Source organism: Zeus faber (genome assembly GCF_960531495.2).
Source record: "Zeus faber genome assembly, chromosome: 3".
Classification (NCBI taxonomy): Eukaryota; Metazoa; Chordata; class Actinopteri; order Zeiformes; family Zeidae; genus Zeus; species Zeus faber.
In genome coordinates, this window is record NC_137190.1 from 18,269,301 (window position 1) to 18,292,537 (window position 23,237).

Consider the following 23,237-nt stretch of genomic DNA (forward strand, 5'->3'; position numbering starts at 1 on the left):
TCCAAATACATAAAACGTAGGTGATAGCTGGTCGAGGCAGGTAACTCATTTTCACTCCCCGGAACATATGGCTATATGGAAATCAAATGGAAATAAAAAGAAAATTGAGCCGGTGTGGCTGAATCACTGCGGGACCTCAAGAAAAACTATCTTCACGATTAGGATCGGAATCCGTTTATTCATCAACAGGTACATTTACACACTGCTGTACAATTATCATATAAAGCTTAAGAAATAGCCAAAATAAACAAAAATAGCAAAAAAAATAATAATAATTGCCCCAAAAAATTATATATATATATATATATATATGCAATTGAAATATTCTGAATGTACAAAATGTGATTCTCTTACGTTAAAAAGCAATATCTGGGGCAAAGTGAGTATGGTTTCAAGTACTGTAAAATATCAATGTATATGGATAAACTGTACATGATGAATAAATATGCATACAATAATACAGGCATGGATAACAATGCATGATTAGATATAAGTCATTACTATGTTATTACAGTATTATTACACTCAAGTGTTGTCTTTTTGCGCTACTGTAAGTGTTGAAAGTGTGTTACACCCACACCCTCATATTGCTGAATTGCATTATAATGTTCCATCTGAAAACGATTCAAAATGTGAATTCAAGGTGAGCTGAATGCAATCGGACGAGGTATGTAGCAGTGTCCCTCATACTGTGTTTTGCTCTCTCTCTGTTTCTCTCTCTCTGTCTGTCTCTCTCTCTCTCTCTCTCTCTCGTCCCTGAGTGGGAGACTGCTCTTCACGGTCCATTTCCCGGTGAGGAGGCTCTCATGTGGAGCCAGAGCGGTTCTTTCCCTGCACAATGCCACTTTCTCATTAGCTCTTATCAAAGTTCATCTTGCATCCAAATGCTGTGGGCTGCTCACTACTGAGTGCACTGTAAAGAGAAAATGAGAGGAAGACAAAGCCGAGGACGGAGTGAGGGGAGCTAGGTGGAGGAGAGGGGGACAGATCAGAGCATCATGCTGGTAAGGGAGAGGGATAATCGACTTTGTGTTTTGGAGCACAGCATTTACCGTCTTTTTGAATTGGCTATTAGAATATTATTTTGGGGAAAAAAAATTAGCCACTGTTCTATTTTTTTTATATGTGTTTTTGAGTACCTTTTTCCTCCCTGCACATAATTTTGTTTTTGGGCTAACAAAGATACAGAAAATAACAGAAAATATATGAATGCCTCTCTAGTACAATACTTTCTGTTTTCTCTGCTAGTGACAATTTATTTATTTTCTTTCCACTTTCTCTTCCAATTGTTTCACAAATCAAGTTTCAAAAACATTGCTCTTGCTAAAATGTGAAACATAATAGGTTAACAAAAAGTATCGCAAAGAGTCCAGCACTTTTGGAATGTCAAATGAGTGTTCAATTGAAGTACTTTTGAGCAATGACAAACCATACATACAGTATATACAGCAACCTGGTTTTAACACATGCACAAACGACTCCATCGCAACTACTAGTGCAGAGCTCTAGCACCAATTATCCCAAAAACTCACAAAAGCCTAATATTTAATTGACCTATTTGACAAATATGATAAAAAAAAATTCATAAATACAGGCGTAATATAAGAAAATATATATTTCAAATGAAAAACGAAAAGAAAATATAAATCGATTATTTCCTCAATGGACTTTGAATAAATCTTAATTTCTTTATTTTACGTTGGTTGGCCACACCAGGGGGGTGTACGGGCCTCAGGTTGGCCGTCACTGATATGCAGTCAAAACTTTGTCATTTTAATAATAAACCAAAATTCAATGGAAGATTAAGCAGAGATTGCAGAGATTTAAACACCTTCTGAATGCATGTGGCCAAATGAACGGTGCCAAAAACCTGAATGCATATGCAGCGGCACATAATCGCCTTCTGTTGCTTCTCCTCATCCCTCCCGTGAATGCAGCTGGATACCCTCATAGAGATGTAAAGAGCTCTAATTTGCTGCTGATTGCAGCCTCCAGTGACTGCTTCAAGGTGTTCAAAACATCAGAGCCCTATTTACTTTGGAACAAAATGACTGCTTGATAAGAAGCTTTATCAAGAGCCACTGCAGGCAGAGAGGCGCATAGATGTTCAGTACTTGATGTTTAATACAAATGTAGTATGCCCAGTCCATGAATATGTAAACAGAGCTTATGTTTACTCAATTGACTACTGATTACAAGATCCTCTCAGTTTCACTACATCACAAACTATTTATTACTGGTTGTATGGTCTTTCCTCAACAGGGAATAGTGAATCTGGCTGCATTTAAGAAAAGGCTGCATTTATGGCCTCTGCTTAACTGATACAACGTAAGGTTGACATAGACTACTGCTTGCCAATTGTTAAGCTATTTACAGTATATTACATAACATTAATTCATATTATGTAAGCATTGCAACAAACAGCTCATGTGCACATCTATTTACATGTGCATGTGCATAAATGTTTGTTTTTTTAGGAGTCCAGCCCATAGGGCTGGAACCATATCGTTATTATTCTGGGAGAAATTCTCTGAATTTTGAAATCTAAAACTATCTGGAACACAAATCTTGGCAGAACCTACGAATGCAGTTGACATCTTGTTTGAACCGCTTTGTCACAAATACCTTGTGTTTGAAGTTTCATCCAAATCGATCCACATATTGAACAGAAATTTGCGAAAAACCGACCAGATTTGATCTGTATCACAGATGCGGTCCAATGCATTTCACAGCAGATGTCCAACCCAGCTTAAACTATCTGGAACACATACTTCGGCAGAACCTGCAAAGGTGTTGTTTAATGTCACAAGGATGTCACAAGGATCTCGTGGTTTAAATTCTATCCTGATTGATCCACATACGGAGCAGATAGTAGTGAAAAACCGAACAACTTTGACCCAAAATATTCAGCTGCTCTTGGTTAACTGACATGCCACTATTCGTACACAAAATGAACAAGATACGATTTTACAGGAAGACGGTTTATGACGTCATCATACTATTTACTATAAATGTACAGATTCTGATTGAGAATGTCCAGTCGGACTATGTTCAGTGTATGGTTCGAGTCTGTAGTGGCCTGACGTTACCAGACTATCGATTTACATGTGTATTCATGTAGCTTCTTACCTGGTAGATGTCAGTAGATCTGTTGGATTGATATTTTATCTCCGTGGTCTCCATTACTTTGCCAGATTCATGAAAAATATAATAAAAAATAGTCCACAAAAACTCATCCAGTTGAAAGCGCTGGAATGTGAGACTGAGTGATGTGTTCAAGATCCAACAAGGTGTCGGAAAAGTAGAAGCCATGCAATGGTTACTACTCAAAGAAATACCACAACATTTTTAGTATTTCATGGAAATGTAAATTACTGATAATGTAATCCAAGGAAAAAAGTAAACAAATTAAATTGATAATTGATAAACAAATAAACCGTTATCGTAAATTGACGTAATTACATTATATTTGATGTATATGAGATACGTCACCTACCGTCACTGATACTCCGGATGTACTTCAATGCAACAAGGTAAGTTGTAACAAAAACAAGTTGTAGTTTTAAATAAAAAATAAAGTACCTTTTTATATATATGTCATGTAAAAACATTTTCCTACACCTAAACTTAACAAACTTGAAAATGAAAAGAGAGAGTTTCTGAAATTGACCTATTATTCCATAATAATTCTAATGCCATATCAATGTTAAAGTTACATAAATGTTGTCTGCATTACAATATAGACAAGTCATCTATTAAACTGAATTTTCAAATTGTACATTATAAACAGAAAAAATACAATAAAGAAGTTATTACAACTAACATGTATTCATATATTTCTAAAATGAAATATATTTATTGTTATTGTTATGAAAGGTAATTACAACAGTTGTTTATGTTATTGTTAAAGATGCCGAACAATAGAGAAAAATCAAAGACAATAAAGAAGCCAAAAAGCCAGAAGTCAAGGTCAGTAACAATATAAAAAAATAAGTACTGAAGAAAAATACTGTGGAAAAAAACAATAATGGAAAAACTTTCAATGTACGTTTTTCCATTATTTTTTTTCCATTATTGTCAATTGTTGACGTCTGGTTAAAATAGGAATTCTTTATACGTTATGTCATGACAGTTTGATTCATGGATGTCAACTCCATGATGTTTGTAAGTTCAGTCAATTTTGATGCATTTCACACAATAAATGAAAATTGTAACAGGTACCTAAAACAAATAAACTGGACCCCATGTTTTGCTGCCCACAACTATATTTACTTGTATTTTTACTTATTTCTTTTATATGAATATATAAAGGCCACTTTATATAGAACCGTGTTGCATTTTGTTCATGATGGTAAAGGCAAACAGAAATGTATAAGAGTGAAGTGAATGTCAATCAAAGGACACTCAGACTTTCCGTAAAATTTAAGCTTATAAAGTATTTGGGGATTGCCTTAACGAGAAGCAATGCAAAGACAAAGGGAATAGTAGAGGAAGTGCCTGGAGAATAAATGACGAGCATAAGTGGGGGTGTTTTGGTCTTAAACGATTGATGGTATTATTGTATCAAGTATCAAGAGGTTTATTGTTGGTGATTATCAGTACTACCGCTTTAAACAGTCAAGGCCACAAAGCTCCACAGACCTTTTTTTTTTTTTTTTTACTTCATTTAACACTAAAGGATTGCATGCAGTATGACACCGCATCTCTAGAACCCTTCACCTTCTTTCAGATTTATCAACCTGCAGATTTACCCTCTACAGCAAGAAGCAATGGATGTGCTCGAGCATTCTTCACTTCTGAAGTATGCAAGGACGCCTCTGGACTCTCTGATAATATAAACACAAAAGAAGAATTTAACAATGATCTAAATGTATAAAACCACCTTCAGCCGGATGCTTCGCTCCCATTTTTCTTTCCACTTAGAATAATAGAAGTAGGAACAAGTAGGAAACTGTCACCTTGGATGGTATCTTGCAATGACCGAGCCTTAGACCGCGGCTGTCCCTCGGGTTTAATCTCTTTGGTGAACCCCTACGACTGATGCTTCGCGTCTCTCAGGCGGACCACACTAGTCCTGTGCCAGAGCCTACCGTAAGTGATGGGAGTGCACTACTCTTCTGGCTTTTCAGCAGAGAGAAACAACCAGACCACTTTGTGCGGCTGGAGCTGACCAAGGCTGGTGTTACAGACTCAAAAAGCCATTTTGGTGGGTCAGGGTGTCAAAAATGCAAGAAGTACATTTCAAAATTTTCATTGAAGATGAGGCCAAATTCATTTTAACCGAGTATTTGCAGTCAGAATTGTCAAAACACAACAAGGAAATATGCATCTGCCAAAAATGAGAATAGGTTTGGGACATCATGTGGGCCAACAAAGCATTGGGAAAGGTCAGTCCAGGATATGACGACCAAAACGTACAGCTGTGACAACTAAACTACTCGATCCACTTTCTAAATAGAAGACAACGCTTGCAAATCAGGCGACATGTGAACGAAAGGAACTAACGCACGGAAACATCTGCTGCCAACAGAAGGTTCAGGGTCAGAGAGACCTTCCTTCTCCTCCAGGCGTCCCGACAAAGATTGAAAATCATGATGAATTGGAGACAAATGGAGAGGGAAAGAAAAACAACACAGATGGAGGCAACACATTTACATGCAGGGAGTGTGCGTAACAGTGGGCGGGACCACCTGGGAAAACCAGGTGGAGGAAGAAGAGAACCACAGTGCCGGTGACTCCTCTTCTTCGCTTGAACGCAACGCCTCTCCATTACCTCAGCCTCGCCACCAACCATGTCGGATGCAGAGGACGTCCAAGAGGGGCTTTGAATCATCGACCAGCTGACTAATCTCACCGGTGTTGCAGCCGCCACGGTCCCACGGAGGCACTCAACTCCCCCGTGCACCACTGCACTCCCGCTGCCCACACTCCTGCCTAGGATGGCCACAACAAGGGACCCTGGGCCCGTAAAGGAACAAGGCAGGCTGCTGGAACCACCACCCACACAGCTATTTAGCAAGAAACAGCTTTTGCCCCCGGTTCACGTAGCGTGTGAACTCCACTGACATTTGTTACATGGTGGGAATGTGGGAACGCTTTCAGAACTGATGCATGGCCCGTTGCCCTGGCCTATTTGTGTTATTCTCCAAAAGCTCCAAATCATCCAACGTATGTTCAATACGGGCCCGTCTCGCAACAGTCCTTTTCAGAAGGGGCAAAGGAGAGGGAGCAGCTACACACAGGATAGATCTGTATCTTCCCCCTCCTTGCGAGAATACGGGGAAGAATTGACCCCACTGAGTACAATATCAAGCCCACAAAGGGCCGGCAGACATTGGCCTTTTGTTTTTATGTCGGCTCCAGATTGGCTGACGCGTGCATTGAAGTTTTCAGTGCTGCTGCACAAGGCACCGGAAGACGCCACTGGGGCACTAAAGAGGTCTGATAATGCCCATATAGAATCACTTATAACAACACACATTTGCTTATTGAGTAAGTTATATCTATCTATATATCTATATATCTATCTACAGTATATATATCTTAGGCAGTATGAAATATTATTCCCTGCAACATATCAACAACTGAGGACTAACAATAGTGATTTGCTGTAAACAAAAACAAACATCTCAACTTACCACAAATTGTGCAAAATATTCTCAATTGGTGTTTCATGTCGTCCATGACAATAGCACATGTAAGCCAGTATGTTGGAACTGCCCTTCATCAATTCACTGCATCATTTTGGGCAACTTAATAAAATAGTTCGGATGACTTGTCATGATAAGAAAATGAATCAAAACTAAATATGTGTAATATGTTTTTGATTATGTTTTATCTGGAAATGATAGAGAATGGCCTAAAGGGTTGATATGTGTGTTTAACATTTGCGTGTGTGTGTGTGTGTGTGTGTGTGTGTGTGTGTGTGTGTGTGTGTGTGTGTGTGTGTGTGTGTGTGTGTGTGTGTGTGTGTGCATTGAGGGCTCCGGGTCTTAAGGATGCCAGTGTTCGGCTGCTCCCACTTTAATTGGCTGCTGGCCCCTCAGCCTCCACTGAATGCAGAGTCATTTAGGGACCTTTCACTTTCACAGAGGATTGTCATCCTGCTTCCGTTTGCCACTGCAAGAGAAATTGCATTCCTGTTTCCACACAATGGTTGGTCGGAGTTGGACGGGGCAGGAATATCAGTGTCATTACCATGACAATGGAAGCTAATTCCACTGGCGCTAGCTCTATTCTGAAACCTTCCACAACGGCGGCTTATCAGGGGGCACCATGAGACCGGCAGGACGCTCCACTAGCACCAGCCCTGAGGCTTACACACACCCATATGTACGTAACACACACGCACGCAAGCACACACACACACACCCACACACACACACACGAACACCTTATTTATTACTCAGCACCCGTCTCATTCTTTACTGCAAATGTAGGAAAATATCATATGTTTTTTTTATCCATCCTTCTGTTACGATAAATGGACAAAAGGTGTTCAGTGAAATCAAGGTCCCCGGCTGATCACTGGTTAGTGCAGCGTCACACACCATCATGAATTTATGTTGATGATATACATTTGGGAATTCAGGAATTATGGAGAGTTATGTTTGAGTTATGATAAATGACAGGGAACCCCAAGTCTTCATTCATACAGCTCCGTCTCGCTTAAAATTCAGTGAGCATTTTTAAGAAATACTTGATGTACTCTATGTATATTTTGCATATAACTTAAATTTGCCCTAGCTGCATTAACACCAACCTAACAATGAGCAGCAGTGGCTAAGAGACCATTGGGGCTGAGACTTGAGTGACCGACACCAAGCAGCACAACTCATTGGGGCCTGTATACTTCACTGCAAATATTCATCTTTCCTTTCATTTCTGACAGAAATGAGAAAAATAAAAAAATAAAATTATATTCTATACTCTTTTGATATCCTTTTATGTTGGATATTCATCTCAGAAAACCCCCAAAATTAATTCAAGTTTTCACCATGACTGGTCTTGAAATAATACATAAATAATACACTATATACTTTCAAAGTCTTCCAATTCACAAACTTGCAGAATCACAAGCTTGTGTGGGTAGCGGTCGATCCGAGGTAAAAGGTAAATGCTTCTGAGCTTGGCTTGGCTTGGTTGTGTAACTATAAACGGCTTATTATTTGAGCCCGGAAAATGAGCCCAGCGGCCACCAAGAACCATTTAGCGACCGCCGCGATGCAAGTAACACCGAAGCGCTCAGAGAGATTTGTCCCTGTAAAGGGCGAGAAGAGCTTCTATCATGCGGAGACGCATTTTTCCAACATCTTAAGAGCACCGCGGGGAAGCCTCTTGTCCTAAATGTCGTTAGCAATGCACTCCATTGCCGGCAGATTGATTTGATCGGATTGATTGATTTTGGGATGCGAGAATGTCAATGGTTGGATATGAGTCTTAGGTCTGAATCCTGTCGTGTGGGCGGGTATTTGAAAGTCCTTGTGTGTGCGTCCCTGTCATCAGGGTTTGGTTCTATCAAGGCATTTTCTTCTTTTGTATGATATTGCCATTGCCATGTTTTACGAAAGGTGCAGCGAGGGTGAAAAGACCCCGGTGAAGCCTCGTCTGCATTGATGGCTATCGACGGTGACGCCGCCGCCAAAGGAATAAAGGGCTTTTATGATAAAAGCATCACGACCAGAATTTTTATGGCTGACCGTTTTTATTCAACTCCAAAAACTGACAACCTAACGTTTTTTTTGCACAGAAACCAGCAGCCCATCATCAATGACCATCTCTGAAGTATAAATTAAAACATCCCAACGCATCGACAGCAATACGATGCAATACGATCCTCACACGTGCCGTAAGGAAACTAGAGGCTGATGGTACAGTTCGCGGTTCACATTCTGTTGCTCCCTTCCTCTTCACCGGCCGCCGTCCCACAGGGATACGTGACGAGGAGCTACGAACACACACAGGGACACACAAAAACAGAAATTAAAGAAAGAAACAAAATGTGTCATGTCAATGTTAATCGCCGGCAAGAAAAAAAAACAGATAAGTTGCGAGGATTAACCTTTCCCACAAAATGACCTTGATCCTTTAGCACCATTCACGTCTGAGTCGACACAGTGAAATGCATAACAAACATGAAAAGTTTGAGTGTCTTTACGCACGTTAAACACGTAAACACGAAAAAATGTATTAATGTTGGCCTGCCTTAGTGCGTTTTTCCACTTATTAAATTGGGGCTGGAAAAACATGACGGCTCTGTCGGCCCTCCTTGAAAAATGACCCGGTCCATATTCAAGATCGATGCTCGCCACAAACAATGCACAGATTAAATGGGAGCTCCGCAAAACGGTCGGACTGCGGTACGGGAATCGATAAAAGATTGCAAACCTGCAATCTGCACGGGCACGGCACAACAGAACAAAACCACAACAAAACAAAACAAATGTCTGCCGGTGTTCGAGCTGATCAATCTGAGAAGTAGGTATTTGTCTAAACACCAGCAGCCTTTGTGGAGCTGACAGATAATTGATCCCTAAAAGGCTTTGCAGTGAGTGCCATTGATTTAGAAAGAGTGCCTTGTTGAAATGTCACACTGAGAATTGTGAGAATATAAATATATATATATATATATGTGTGTGTGTGTGTGTATAATGTCACACTGAGAATTGTGAGAATCTAAATATATATATATATATATATATATATATATATATATATATATATATATATATATATATATATATATGTGTGTTTTATTGTGTGTGTAATTGTCATTGTTACATTATACACACACACACACACCTATGGAAGGCAACACTCTAACAACTAAACAAAATAAAGGTTTTAAAAAACACCAATAAAGGTACCCACTGAGGGTTGAGAAGCAACTCAAGTGCTCTCTAAATGCGCTGATGATATTATTTTAAACGCAGAGCAACAAACTTCAAATAATGTGACAATATATACATCTAAATCAGAGGCAAGAGCAAATTTCAAATGAGCTGTTTCCATTAACCTGGCTTAATATGCTTGCGCAGCGATTGACAACGTTGTGCACGCACTGGCCTCGGTGCTCAAATTTGACTGCACAAAAAAACATAAACAAATGCTCCAGCTTGAATCTTGAATCTTCTTGTTATTTCATCTGCCGGTGACCGGGCTCCTGTCTGGAGACTCAAAAGTGTAACTTCAACTCAGCCTGTATCGTCCACCTCACCGTATTGGCAGATGTATCGGTTATGCGTTTTGCAGCGCTGGTCATTCCAGTTGAAGGCGCTGGACGCCTGCAGCTCCACACAATTCCCAAAACTAGACGGACACAGCAGAAGAAAGAAAGACAGAAAATAAGAGAGAAAGAAAGAAAGAAAGAAAGAAGAGAGAGCGTGTCATTTTCAACAAGTTATTTGTGAGGTAAGAACATCAAAACTATCAAAGTTAGTCAACTTGATTGCTTGGCTTAGTGGAAAATAAAATCCCAATTATGTGTTTATGTATGGAATCCCAAATATGCCTAGTATCACTAAGAGCCTGTGTGATTAATCAAAAGAGTAATTGAATAGAAAATAAATAATAGTGAGGTCAACATTTTAAATGGAAAAGTTTAATTATTTCCTTTGCCTTTAATGAGTTGATAAAATAAGTTCAAAATAAATGAATTTTACCCTTATCATTTAAATTAACTCTTCAATTTGACAATTTTCTCCCCATGGCACGAATGTTTAATTCTTTTATTTCCAATTTTCCTTGTCGCTTTGATAATGGTGTCTGGATGAATGCAGACCCGGACAACCACTAGAGGTCAGATGTGTGATCATAGTAATGGTAGCAACAATAGGTCAGCGTGCTCATAATTATAGGTTATATATAGGCCTATGCTGAAATGATGTATCGAAATTAAATATGAATTTCTTCCTGCACAGCTGGAGATGGAAGTTTTAAAATGATACACAACTTTAAATACAGTTGATCAACTGGTCAGTTGAGCAGCAGCAATTCTAATAGTTTTTAATATTATAGCTGCATTTCTGTCACGATTAAGTATTATTACATACAGCACTGGCCACTGTTTGTATCAGATGCTGTTCAAGACCTGCCCTTCTCCTAAATTTATAAATTACAATGAAATTGGGAATAGTACTGCCAGGACAGAGGAAACAAGTAAAAGAGAGGTAACAAAAAAAACAGAGATGTGATGATGAATGGGAGTGTAAAATACAATTATTTTAGATCTAGTTTAGTAAGTTAGTTAGTTTAGTTTATTTAGTTTAGTTTCAACTGAATGGAAATACTAATAGGGTTTTTATTATTTTAGTTTTTTTACAATCCATTTCAATTACTAACCTCACTGACTTTTTTTTATTCAATTATAATTGAATTACTCGTCAAAAAAATAGAAAAAAAGAAGCCTATTACTGACTTATATCATCTTTAGGACTCCACAGCTATGGCACAGTTATTCATATCTGTCTTTTACCCCTGGTTGTCAGGCTGTCCAAAGGCAAAGCTGCTGAATAAGAGAATTTCTCCCGTGTCCCATCGAAAAGAATCCTTCAAAGGCTTATACGTCAGACCTGTAGAGAAAAATACAATGTTTTTTTGATCTGACATTGAATTTTCCTTGACCACAGTATACCTCCAGCCGACCCATTGCTATGAAATATGAGCTTTTTCTCAATACGCCTTTCAATGTTAAGGATTATAAGATGAAGACGACGGAGATCCATGACCATACTAAAGATGTTCCAATACCATTTTTTCTTTCGATTCTGATACCTGCACTTGCCTATCGGCCAAAACCAAATGCCAATCCACACAATTTTTTTAACAGCTGTATACAACTAACCCTGTATGGATGTGATATGATTGCGATGATTGTTGGCCTGGCTCAGGTTAAACCTTTGTAAAACATATACAAACAACACATAACAAATACATATGGAGAATGAATTCCATACAACTTTCTTTTATTCTATTTTATCTAGTTTGACAGTCAGTCATAGCTAAAAAATAACATCAATAAATAAATCAAGGAATAAATAACAATTCCTTTAAAAAAACATTTAAATTCAAAATAGTACATGCAGTGCATGCAGTACATGTGCAGTACAATAGTACATGCGGTAGTGCAACAACAACCTAAAAATATAAAAATAAATATAGGAATGAATAATTCCTTTAATAATTTTTTACATTTAAGTTCCTTTAATAAATCGTGTTAAAGTGCAGCCACAATTTAGTAAAATAAGACATTTAAATAGTACGGTACCGAGGATGATCTATCATCATAAGCTATATATCATTACGTGAATGTTTGTGACACTGTGCTGATTAAATGCATAGACCAGCGTACTCGCTGATACCAGTCCCAGCATTTTAGGCTGCATTTTGGACGCTGACATCAGCATCGGAACAGCCCTCAACTGTACCTATCCAGAAGTTGCGCGTTTCAGATTCCAAGTTGGTGACCTCGTTGTTGGTCTCCAGCCGGCTGAGGTAAAATGCCAAAATGTCTTGGACCTTCTGGTTGTGGATTTGAGCGAGAATGCCCCCTTGTTCCTGACAGCTCAAAGAAACAAGGACACTCAAAAAAACCTCAAAAAGCAATAAGATGGAATAATATGGCACCGCAGTTCTTCAAACTTTACCACGGCTTCACATATTAACAAACTCAAATATCATAATGTATTTTGACAATACAATACGAATCTCGGTGCTTTTATAAGATATTTACACCCTGAAGCATTGGAGTATCTAGTCCAATATTGGAACAGTCACTCGTGATGTAGATATTCTGACCAGGCAGGTAGAGGCATCAATTAGAACAGTTATAACGGTCTATGAAGTTCAGAAAAGTGCACTTGTTTACTGTAATGCAGCCTTAAAGTCAACGTTGAACTATGACACATCATTATCACATGTCCTCTTCATTTGAATTTGTCTGTTTGTATTGTCTCTAACTCATATTTCATTGTGCTTCTTACTTTGTGGGTTATTACTATGTATTTTATCTTGAATTTAATTGCATTTATTAATTTATAAATGTATCGCTCCCTCACTGCTTGCAAAGCACTTTGTAACAGTACATTTTAAAATGTACCATGTAAATAAAATAAATTATATAAATTAAATAAAATAAAATAAAATAAATAAATAAATAAAGACCGACTTATTAGAAGAACCAAAATCCCAGACGATATCCAGCCTCACAACACGATGTTGATAACGATGTACCCACCCTGGTCCTCTATCTCTCACCTGGCAGAGGCTTTTGGCTCCGTAGAAGGTGTCGCTTTCTGCAGACACCATGAAGCAGTCCTCCTCTATCCTGACATCACAGCTGTGGAAGGGGAAGTGCAGCTTCTCTGTGGGGACACCGGCAGCAGCACACGCTGAACGCTGTGGCTGATAGCGCAGGTAATGGCAGCCGCCGTCCACCTTTGCTGCCAGAGACTGGGATGCTCTTTTTTTTTTTAAAGCAAATCCATATGAGCTCCGCACACCCATTTCAATTCAACTCCGGATCCGGGGCGGACTACCATAAAAAACGAGTCGGGGTGAGGAATCGAGGGCGGGAACCAAAAATCTAATGAGAGAGTATTTCCGAAATATCGAAGAAATTGATTTTCACATGCTGAGGTAGGCCAAATGTCAAGCAAACTTTTTAACTAAATAATTCCCATTTTTGGAGCCTATGCATAGTATAAAAAAAAAACGAACTATACCAAAAACCAGATCAATTTATTTAGTTGCATATCAATCTTTGTAATATGTGTGTGTGTGTGTGTGTGTGTGTGTGTGTGTGTGTGTGTGTGTGTGTGTGTGTGTGCGCGCGCATTTGTGGTTGAAAAGGAAACATGTTGGCACCTGTATCCGTTTTTTCTTCTGCTAGTACTCTATCCATTCCTTAGAGACAAACATGTATGATACACCTAAAAATGTACACATACCCACATGCATAACAAAAATAATAATGCTACATGTCTACAGCTCTGTCACAAAAGATCTGAAGCACTTTGCGCTGACCTGCGCACTCTGCGCCTCCATAGCCGATGTCACACTGGCACGAGCACCCCTCCTCCCTGTAGCGACCGTGCACGCATCCAACACTGCAGCGCACTGGGGGTGGGGGGGCGGAAAAAACAAAACCATTTGGTATCAAAAGGATGGAGAACGACACTTCTCTGCCTTGTGAATCGAACTCAGTTCCGCCGCTCAGAGGTGCACTCCAGCTGATTACCCTGGCAGAAGCGTCCGGTGAAGCCGGGGACACACTGACACTTGCAGGATGAGACGTTAAGGTGCCCGCGCTGTCCACAAGTCATCCGGCAGGGGTTCCGCGGGGTCTCTGAAATGAAACACACACACGCGCGCACACACGCGCACGCGCACACACACACACACACACACACACACCATTAGTACGTGTTGTGATAATGAAATCATTTTGCGTTTTCAGGATTGCAGAATCCAATGATATAATACAGTCCCGATAATGTAATAGTTCCCCAAAACATAAATCTCTCTCTGATCGTTTGGTTGAAAATGGAATCAAACTCAAGTCTGTAATAAGTTTAGGATTTTTGAACATCATAACATGTGACTGATCATTTCATACAGATAATGATCAGGTGTTTCATCACATTATTTGGGACTTGTTTCATTTTTTAGAACGGACATCTTTTCCGAACGTAATGACGTGACGTGATAATGTATGACTAAATTCAGTCCCAATTCACACCTCTACATTTTGTGCTCTAAAAATTTGAACTGTGTGAGTGTCGAGCTCGATCCACGGTCGCCCACCGGCGGCCTGGGGAGTTTGAGGATCCGGTGCGGTATCTCGTCTTACCTCCTCCTCACACCGCCTCCCATGTGCTGAACCATCTCGCGCCTCAACTCCTCTACACGGACCCGTGCCGCGAAGGGGCTGAGCCCAATAAAGCCCTGTCGGTTCCCGGTGTGTTTCCACTCTGCGGCCTGCGACACCTTTCCTCACATGAAGCGGTGGAATGTTTTTTTCCCGGGGCTCGGCTGGAGCCAGATGCTTCAAATGCCACCCGCTGCCCGGCCTCCCGGATCAACTCGGCACAAGACTAGGGCGCGGCGCCGTTTCTCCCCGGGGATCCTCTTCTGCTCGGGAGTTGGCTCTTCCCATGCTTGCCACGTCTCTCTGCCAAATGGCCAAACCGATGGCCACACCGTCTGGTGAATAAATTCTAAATTCTTAAGATATAATCTCATATTCTTGTATAATTCTATATGGTATCTCCCGTTAGTCTTTTTTGTATTTTTCTGTCTGCAACTCTGCAGCTGATGAAGGCCAATGCTCAGTAGGAGCATGACTCCCTAGTTGTTCATTTCGAGACATCTAGAAACGCTCCCTTCGTTCCCGCCTATCTATTTCAGGCGCTACACCCTTATCCCTCCGAAACAAGGAGACAGTCAAGTCCCCAAAGTCTGTCGCACGTCTCTTGTCTTGCACCTGCGCCCGAACTGTGCTGCTCATTATTTTTATTTTTTCTGTGTATAGAAAAAAAACTGACTCCCACATACTGTATGTAGTGAGACGAATGCTGGTCACTGCTCTTGAGAGTACGTCACTTTATCGTGTCATTCATTTTACAAAGTAAGTTTCGTTAGAACAAGGATCTCAGTTTGTCCCCGATAGCGAAGCAGGTTCGCCTCACTGACCGCGCAGCGGAATTTCTCTGCCGGCGGACGCTGAACTTCACCTCCACCCTCCCTGCCCTTCCTCCGCGCTCTTCCATCCATCACCTCGGATCGGACGACGTTACGTCGCGACAGCGTGGAGACGTGCGGACGCAACCTCCTCAGTATGCTCCCGACCACATTTGGAGGTGTGTCTCGCCACACCCAAGGCCATAAAACGCCCCCGGAATAAAGATTGACCGAATTCCACGGTTACCTTTGAGTGCTTCTTATCTGAACGAATCGGACACAATGGATTCTTCTGCGGGGAAGCAGGGTATAAAGAGACGTGCGCTTCAACACCTCTTAACCCCTCCTGAGCCTTTCACAGGGTCATAAACTGGCACAGGCCCCACAACAGCAGAAAGCTGGTATGCGGGACAAAACAGGGGATCTTCAGGGAACAGGGAAAAATCCATACTACGTGAGTCTTTCATGGTGCATTATAGTACATCACGGAATTGTGGGGTTTTTTTTCTTTTGTTTTGTTTTTTTTCACAGAATTGTGTTTGACGGCTGAAGGAAAAGATGAAAAAATTAAAAATTTGTGTTTGGACTTCATGAATCGAAAATGTTCTGGATGGAGGAAAACAAATCTGTCTATGATTAGGATGTGAACATTGTACACCCCGCCAGCTCGGAAAGAAAGGTGAATTAATGTAGGCTCTGGTGAGGCGGAAACCTGCATAAGCCTCCACCCCCACCAATCCCCCTTTATTGTTAAGTCAGGAGTCTTAAGCTGCCTTGGCGGATAAGCATAAGGTTTAACATATGATAAAGTAGCTATAGTGTAGTGTTCCCACTACATAAAGGTTGTGACACCAGTTGGACAGGACATCACTGAGGCGTTCATCACAGCAGCACAAGAACAGCGTCTCAGCACCGGATGAGTGATGCCTCCGAGTCCAGCACGTACAGTGGTCGCAGATGTAGAAGATGTCGACAGGAGCACCATTAACAACAATTCCCCGTTGGAGACAATGAATGGGGGTGGTTGAAGAGCAGCCAAGACCCAGTGGGAGTTAAAGTATTGACTTACAAACTTGGGGTAATGGACAAGGCACTGAAAACATCAGTGGTGATAGATGCAGTGGTTTCAAATGGCAGGAAAACCAAGGATAAGCGTCGTCCAAGTCAAATGTGGATAACATTGGCATTGTAGTAGTTAAGATACACAAAAAAAGACAGACACGGTAGATAGAGACAGACAGACAGACAGACAGACAGACAGATAGATAGATAGATAGATAGATAGATAGATAGATAGATAGATAGATAGATAGATAGATAGATAGATAGATAGATAGATAGATAGATAGATAGACAGACAGACATATTTAGGTTTCTCACCACACAGTCCTCCTACGTGGTCCCACAGTCTGAAGCAGCCGGACGTGGAGGAAGTGCACAGGGAACAAGATGAGCCTGCTCGGTACGGTACGACTGACAGACCATTCACCTCCCAGTTCCCACTGCAATTACAAAAAACACATAGCTGCATTAATGCATATTCTAATGTCTGCTTTGTCAAAGTCCAAAATGGTTTCGTGTTTACCCAGGTGAATATGCACAGACGAAAAGTTCCCATAGGTCGTCTTCTCTCGGGCACTCTTGACTGGCACAGCCCACATGACTGGAAGAGGCCCACACCAACTATACAATGACAGAAGTCAGTCAGCCTTATTGAATACAATAACCCTAATAATGATTTAGAGCCAGATTAATGTTTTACATATTACAAAATATACTGTACTTAAGAACCATGGCGGTACCTGTTTGTAGTGTTGACAGGTGGTGTTCTCTCGACATTGACCAGCCAGGTAGATATAATCTTGTCCCTCCTCAAACCAAGAGTGTATTACTTCAGGGAATGAAGTCGCACCATGTGGAGCTGTACGGGTATTCCATCCAATATGGTGGAATCGCTGGGAGTCGGGAGGGGGGATGTTCGCATGGCAGGACGTAGCCCTCTCCTTTGCCAGCAAGGCCAGCTCCTCATTCCACTCCTTCACATGAAGACCATTAGATCAGTTTCCAAACACAAATGTCACTCACCTAGAACATAAACAACACGCAGTAACACATTCTGAAAGGCGTTCCGTGTGTGTGTGTGTGTGTGTGTGTGTGTGTGTGTGTGTGTGTGTGTGTGTGTGTGTGTGTGCGCCTGTGTGTATGTGTGTGTGTGTGTGTGTGTGTGTTGGAGAGGGTTCCACAAGGCTCAAGCCTGGGTCCAATTGTATTCTCTTTGTAAATGCTTCCTCTTGGCAACATGATTCAGACACGTCCTCTCTTTTCAGTTCACATAAAATATAAAAATATATAAATAATATATATATTAAAAAAAACTTGGGTTTTCATTCAGCTAAATTCTTACAAAACAGAAATCCCCGTCATTATCCCATCAAACTGCTAGTCGAATACTGCCATCTCTGGGCTTTCTGCTCCAAATTTGCAACAAAAAAATCTTGGTGTCCCATGCGTTTAAGATGTTAATGAATAATATTATAGCTCTTCATGGCCTGGCGCCGAGCTACATCTCTTAGCCCCATATGAGCCCAGCGTGTGGCCTGAGATCCTCGGCCAATTGTCTGTTCCATAGTCTAGGCTAAGAATTTAGGGGGGCCAGGGCCTTTGCTTGGTTGCAGCCCCCAGGAACTCCCTGCCTGAGTAAATGAGGCTGGCTGCGTTCGTGGCGTCTTTAAATATTCTCTTTCGCCGCAAAGTTCATCTCGATTTGAGTTGAGTTGTCCTTTCATTGTTTGATTTCAATTTCACTTTCTGAGTTACTGTTTTACCGATACGCTTGTTTGTTTGTTTTTTTATCTTCCTGTGTACTCCTCGTACCTCTTCGAATTTTATTCTTATGTTTCCTTTAATGAGATTTTCTTAGTGAAACATTTTGAAAAGTGTTTTATAAATAAAATGAATAATTAAAATGTGTTTGGCCCATCTGTGATTTTCATTAACCACAACCTTGAATGAAAGCAATCAATAGTAAGTTCTTGGATGGATTAAAGAAGATGTGAATTTTATTTCTTCACGGTTAGCAAAGTGCTGTTCTGTCAGGATGGGGCGGCACGCATGGTGGATAATACAAGCTACAAATGTGCTCAACATGCTGCGATTGTTGTGGCTTGTTATATTGACTATATGTCAGCTTCTTCTTTTTTCCCCACATTGTCTATTGCGAGAATCCCGATAAAACATATTTTCAAAGTAGTCTAAACAACTTTTTGTTTAAAATGGTCGGTGGAAGGTGTCAGACATGTCACAGCCGCGGGTTGAACAGACGGCTATTCGAGAGCTCACGTGAAGCCCTGTCCATTGTCCCCGCTGTGTTATCCCTTCAGCCAGTAAAGTAACAATCACAGCTTTGATGCCACCAGAGGGGGAGAAGGTCACTGGGCAATACGAGGTTTAAAACATTCCACTTACAGCATGTCATGTTGCATCAGTGCCCCAGTGGTTGTACCAAAGGCATGTGCTTCAGTCTCTTAAATATATACTGCCTACTCCGGTGACACAGTGGACAATGCATTCATGGACATTTTTCAGCTGCAATGTTCTGACCTGCTCTGGCGCTTACCTGTCCATTGTAGACGCTTTCGGTGGTGGACAGGGATCAGCATGAGCACTATGACCGGTCTGCAGCTACGCAGCCCCATACGCAGCAAACTACAATGCACTGTGTGTTCTGAAACCTTTCTATCATAGCCAGCACTAACTTTTTCAAAAATTAATGAAAATCCTATGGATAGAATATATTAAAAATATATATATTTTCCAGCAATTTCTGCTACAGTATCTCTTCAGTTGGATCAGACCAGACGGGCTGGACCTCGCTCCCTACGTACATAAATGAGCCCATAGGCGCCCATGACCATGTCCCGGTTCATCGGTTGTTCTTCCTTGGACCACTTTTAGTAGGTACTAACCACTGCATACTGGGAACACCCCACAAGACCTGCCGTTTTGGAGATGCTCTGACCCAGTCATCCAGCCATCACAATTTGGTCCTTGTTAAAGTCGCTCAGATCCTTACGCTTGTCCATGTTTCCTGCTTCCAACACATCAACTTGCTGCCTAATATATCCCACCCCTTGACAGGTGCCATTGGAACCAGATGAGCAATGTTATTCACTTCACCTAACAGTGGTTTTAATGTTGTGGCTGATTGTTGTACGTCCTCGGAGGTGAGAAGAAACTGGAGCACCAAGAGGAAGCCACACAAATCTAAAATAATGGGAAACCCACGCAAACCACGCAGACAGATACCCAACACAGGTTTCAATCCACTGGGTGTTGTATCTCAAAATAACTTGCGGGACAGTAAGAAGTGAGAGATGGGAAAGCTGGAGCTCCACAGCGGCACAATCTACATCCTGATTAAGCACTCTAAACATAAAATGGGATTAAATCCATGTCCATGAAAGCAATGAAAACATCTTATAATCTTCCTTAGCCTCAGGAGCTCCAAGGAAGCCAGAAGAGAGGTCATTAGGCAACAAAGGAAAAGAGAGAATCCGATCCTTCATTTCATTATAAATCTCCATTTGATCTCCTTCTGAAATAAAACCTGCAGGGGCGTATTATAATCACTTGACCACTGCAAGGCCACGAGCACGGTTTATATGATTTATTTTTTTTAGATAGTGAAAATCTAATTTTAAGCTTTGAGCCATTTACCATTTATCTCTAACCTTCTTCTACGTGCCTCTCCAGCCCAGCAGCTTCGAGAGGGGTCACAGGAAAATCACCTGTACCACAGTGTGTGAACGCAAACTAATTATCTCAGAGATAATTTTTGCAAAGCAGTGGGTTTTTGATGGGGATTTTTTTCAAACCGTAGGTCTCCAAGACCTTAAATGTTGGCTGCTGCACCATTTAACCAAGAAACTTCCATGTACGCTTCTTGGTTGGCTGCAATTGTTTTAGTACAGTTCTTTTAAATTATTTTTAACCCTTATCCTCTCAACACATGAGTTGGTGGCCTTGGTCAGGAAATATGCTGTCGTTTTAAGCCAGACAATACAATTTCACACTCACCCATCAGCCATACGGAGGAGGATAAATATTCATACCCTCGCCTTTGCTCTGACACTTTGTTTGGTACAAAGCCCTATATTTCAGCAAATGAGAAACTGCCCAGAGGGCAGTTAGTCTCTCTGTGTTAAACACTGTTTTTTGGGGTTTTGTGCTACAGATTTAGTCTTACAAATTATCCGTGCTCAGCTTATTTTGCTTATTTCCTGTGACAAATTGGATGTAGCAAATGTAGCCATGGAAAATATCTTGCAGGTATCTATTTATTTATTTAATATTTGCATGTTTGTTCCCTTGTCTGTTTGTTTTTGCAGTTGACCATGGTAACCTATACCAGTGGTAATTTAATCCACTATCAGAGGGTTGCATGTACCCATCTTCTGAAGAGACAGACCAAACTTTGTTAGGAGTTGGATGAAGTGGTGGGTGTATTTTTTTTAATAATTGAGGTTATTGTAAAACATGCTATAAAGACAAAATCCCAGCCCACGTCCCCCCCCCCCCCCCCCCCCCCCACGCATGCACACACGCACACACACACGCACACACACACACACGCACACACTCACACAGTGAATAGAGGCCACAAACCATTTTTTGCATGTTTGCTGCCATAGGTTTAACCCAGCTCCGCAGTCTATTGTGCTGTGCAACAATCTGAGAGAGCTCCTTCATCCCAAGCCCTGGAAGAAAGGAAAGGGACTCAGTTATTTTACTCCTGGGATCCCCATGGCGACGGAATACTAATGTAATGATACACACCCACGCAGACCCACATGGGTTGGGGTGCGTGCATGAGACTGTATGGGGGAGGAGATACAGTACAGCTGGGTAAATAGGTCACCATTAGATGCTCCTTTACAAAACGAGAAACCCCGTTGATCCAGGGATCAGTCTGTTTGCAATTACTGATAAATTGATTTTTATTTATTTCGATTATGTAACAAATAAGTTTTAAAAAATCAAGAATGACAAATAAAATGAACAATAAACACAAACAATTAACATTTGATGGTAATAGAAAGAAATAAGTTATACAACATGTTCATTAAAAAAAACCCAGAATAAATAAAAACTTATCATTTTGTGGCGTCTAGTCATTAAACATAAGTAATTAATCTAAACTAGTTTATGTAAACTCGTTATTCAAATGTTATTAATATTACCCTGGATTAATTTAGAAGTAGTTGACTACCGATAATTACATGAAAAACAAAAAACAAAAACAACGAATTAATTAATTATCGAATTAAGTGAATAAATAAATACATACATATAAAAATGTAAATCAATAAAAACGTACCGCTCATTTTGTGCCGTCCGGTCACGGAACTAAGTAATTCATGTATATTGGCCAGTCCAGAATAAAATCCCTATTCAAATGTTATTGATAACTGCTGAATTTGGAAGTAGCTGATCACCTTACCTCGGTCATCCAATGCAAAGCGCAACTTGACGCTTTAAGAATCAATCTTTTCCAAAGTTTCTCATTCTCACCCCTTGCAGCCGCCTCGCTGACGTCCACTTTCTCCCTCATAATCCAGTTCGCGTTGGCGAGAGTTTGGAGACACAGGAACGTGAACAGGGCCGGGGCGCGGCAACCGACCGGGGAGGACCTCATGGTGAGTCTGGAGACGGAGAAGACACTATCTGCTCCGCTGGGACTCCTGCAGGACTCACCTCCATCCGCACCCTCCTCCTCCTCCTCTTGCTGCTGCTGCTGCTGCTACTCCTGCTGCTGCTGCTGCTGCTGCAACGCGCACGGCGCTCACGTTCCTCACTCACGTTCCTCAACGTGGAAAGCAAAGAAGAAAAGTCAAACAAAAGCGAACCATCACATCGTAGCTGCTGCGAAAGCATTTTGCAGGTGTCATGTGGAAAATATTCAGTGTTTTGATATCACCTCCCTCCCGGCCACACCCCTAGTGGACACAGCTTTCACACCCAGTCCCGTCCATGTCTCTTGTGCAGCGGCTGGGTGATTTACCCGCAAACCAGTCTGTGATGACAGTCATTTCTTACTCACCTCTGAGGTCACTCCTGTTGGAATTGGGGCGTCATTGTTTGGAAAGACAGTTTGAGGGATGAGACCCACCGAATAAAGACTACAAGGGAATGATGTAGAACCCTCACTGCAGGACTGATGCATCTATACCAATACTTACCCATGATGAGTACTTGGATACTCAGTGTTTTTTTTATTCTGTATTGATCGACACAGTGGGAGATAAGTTTATTTTTGAAAGCCATTGTGTTGGTTACCGAGTTCTTCCAATCCCCCAAGAGTCCAGACTAAAATGACAACTACATTTAGCTCCTAATAAACCACTTTGTATGCTGTATGCACATGGACCAGGCCCTGCACATTTCCGCCATTCAGCAAGAATCGTTTTTTCCTCGGGTCTTTTTTTTTTCCTCTCTCTTTATCGGTTTGTCGTTGTGTGACCTTGCACAAAAACAGGATTCTGCATGTGGGCGCCGTGTCT

General features: G+C 41.1%; 1 protein-coding gene across 1 annotated transcript; it reads right to left on the bottom strand.

The window, feature by feature from the left end:
• Positions 1–8,753: 8,753 nt before the first annotated feature.
• Positions 8,754–22,278, bottom strand: LOC307228080 (C-type lectin domain family 18 member A-like). The gene is made up of 12 exons (XM_079997592.1): positions 22,178–22,278; positions 21,343–21,434; positions 17,481–17,714; positions 17,264–17,361; positions 17,059–17,180; positions 14,237–14,344; positions 14,023–14,115; positions 13,255–13,361; positions 12,426–12,555; positions 11,474–11,570; positions 10,217–10,308; positions 8,754–8,947 (listed from the first exon to the last, which is right to left on the bottom strand). The coding sequence occupies exons 2-12, from the start codon at positions 21,424–21,426 to the stop codon at positions 8,910–8,912; spliced, it is 1,203 nt and encodes a 400-aa protein (XP_079853718.1). The 5' UTR covers positions 21,427–21,434; positions 22,178–22,278; the 3' UTR covers positions 8,754–8,909.
• Positions 22,279–23,237: the final 959 nt, after the last annotated feature.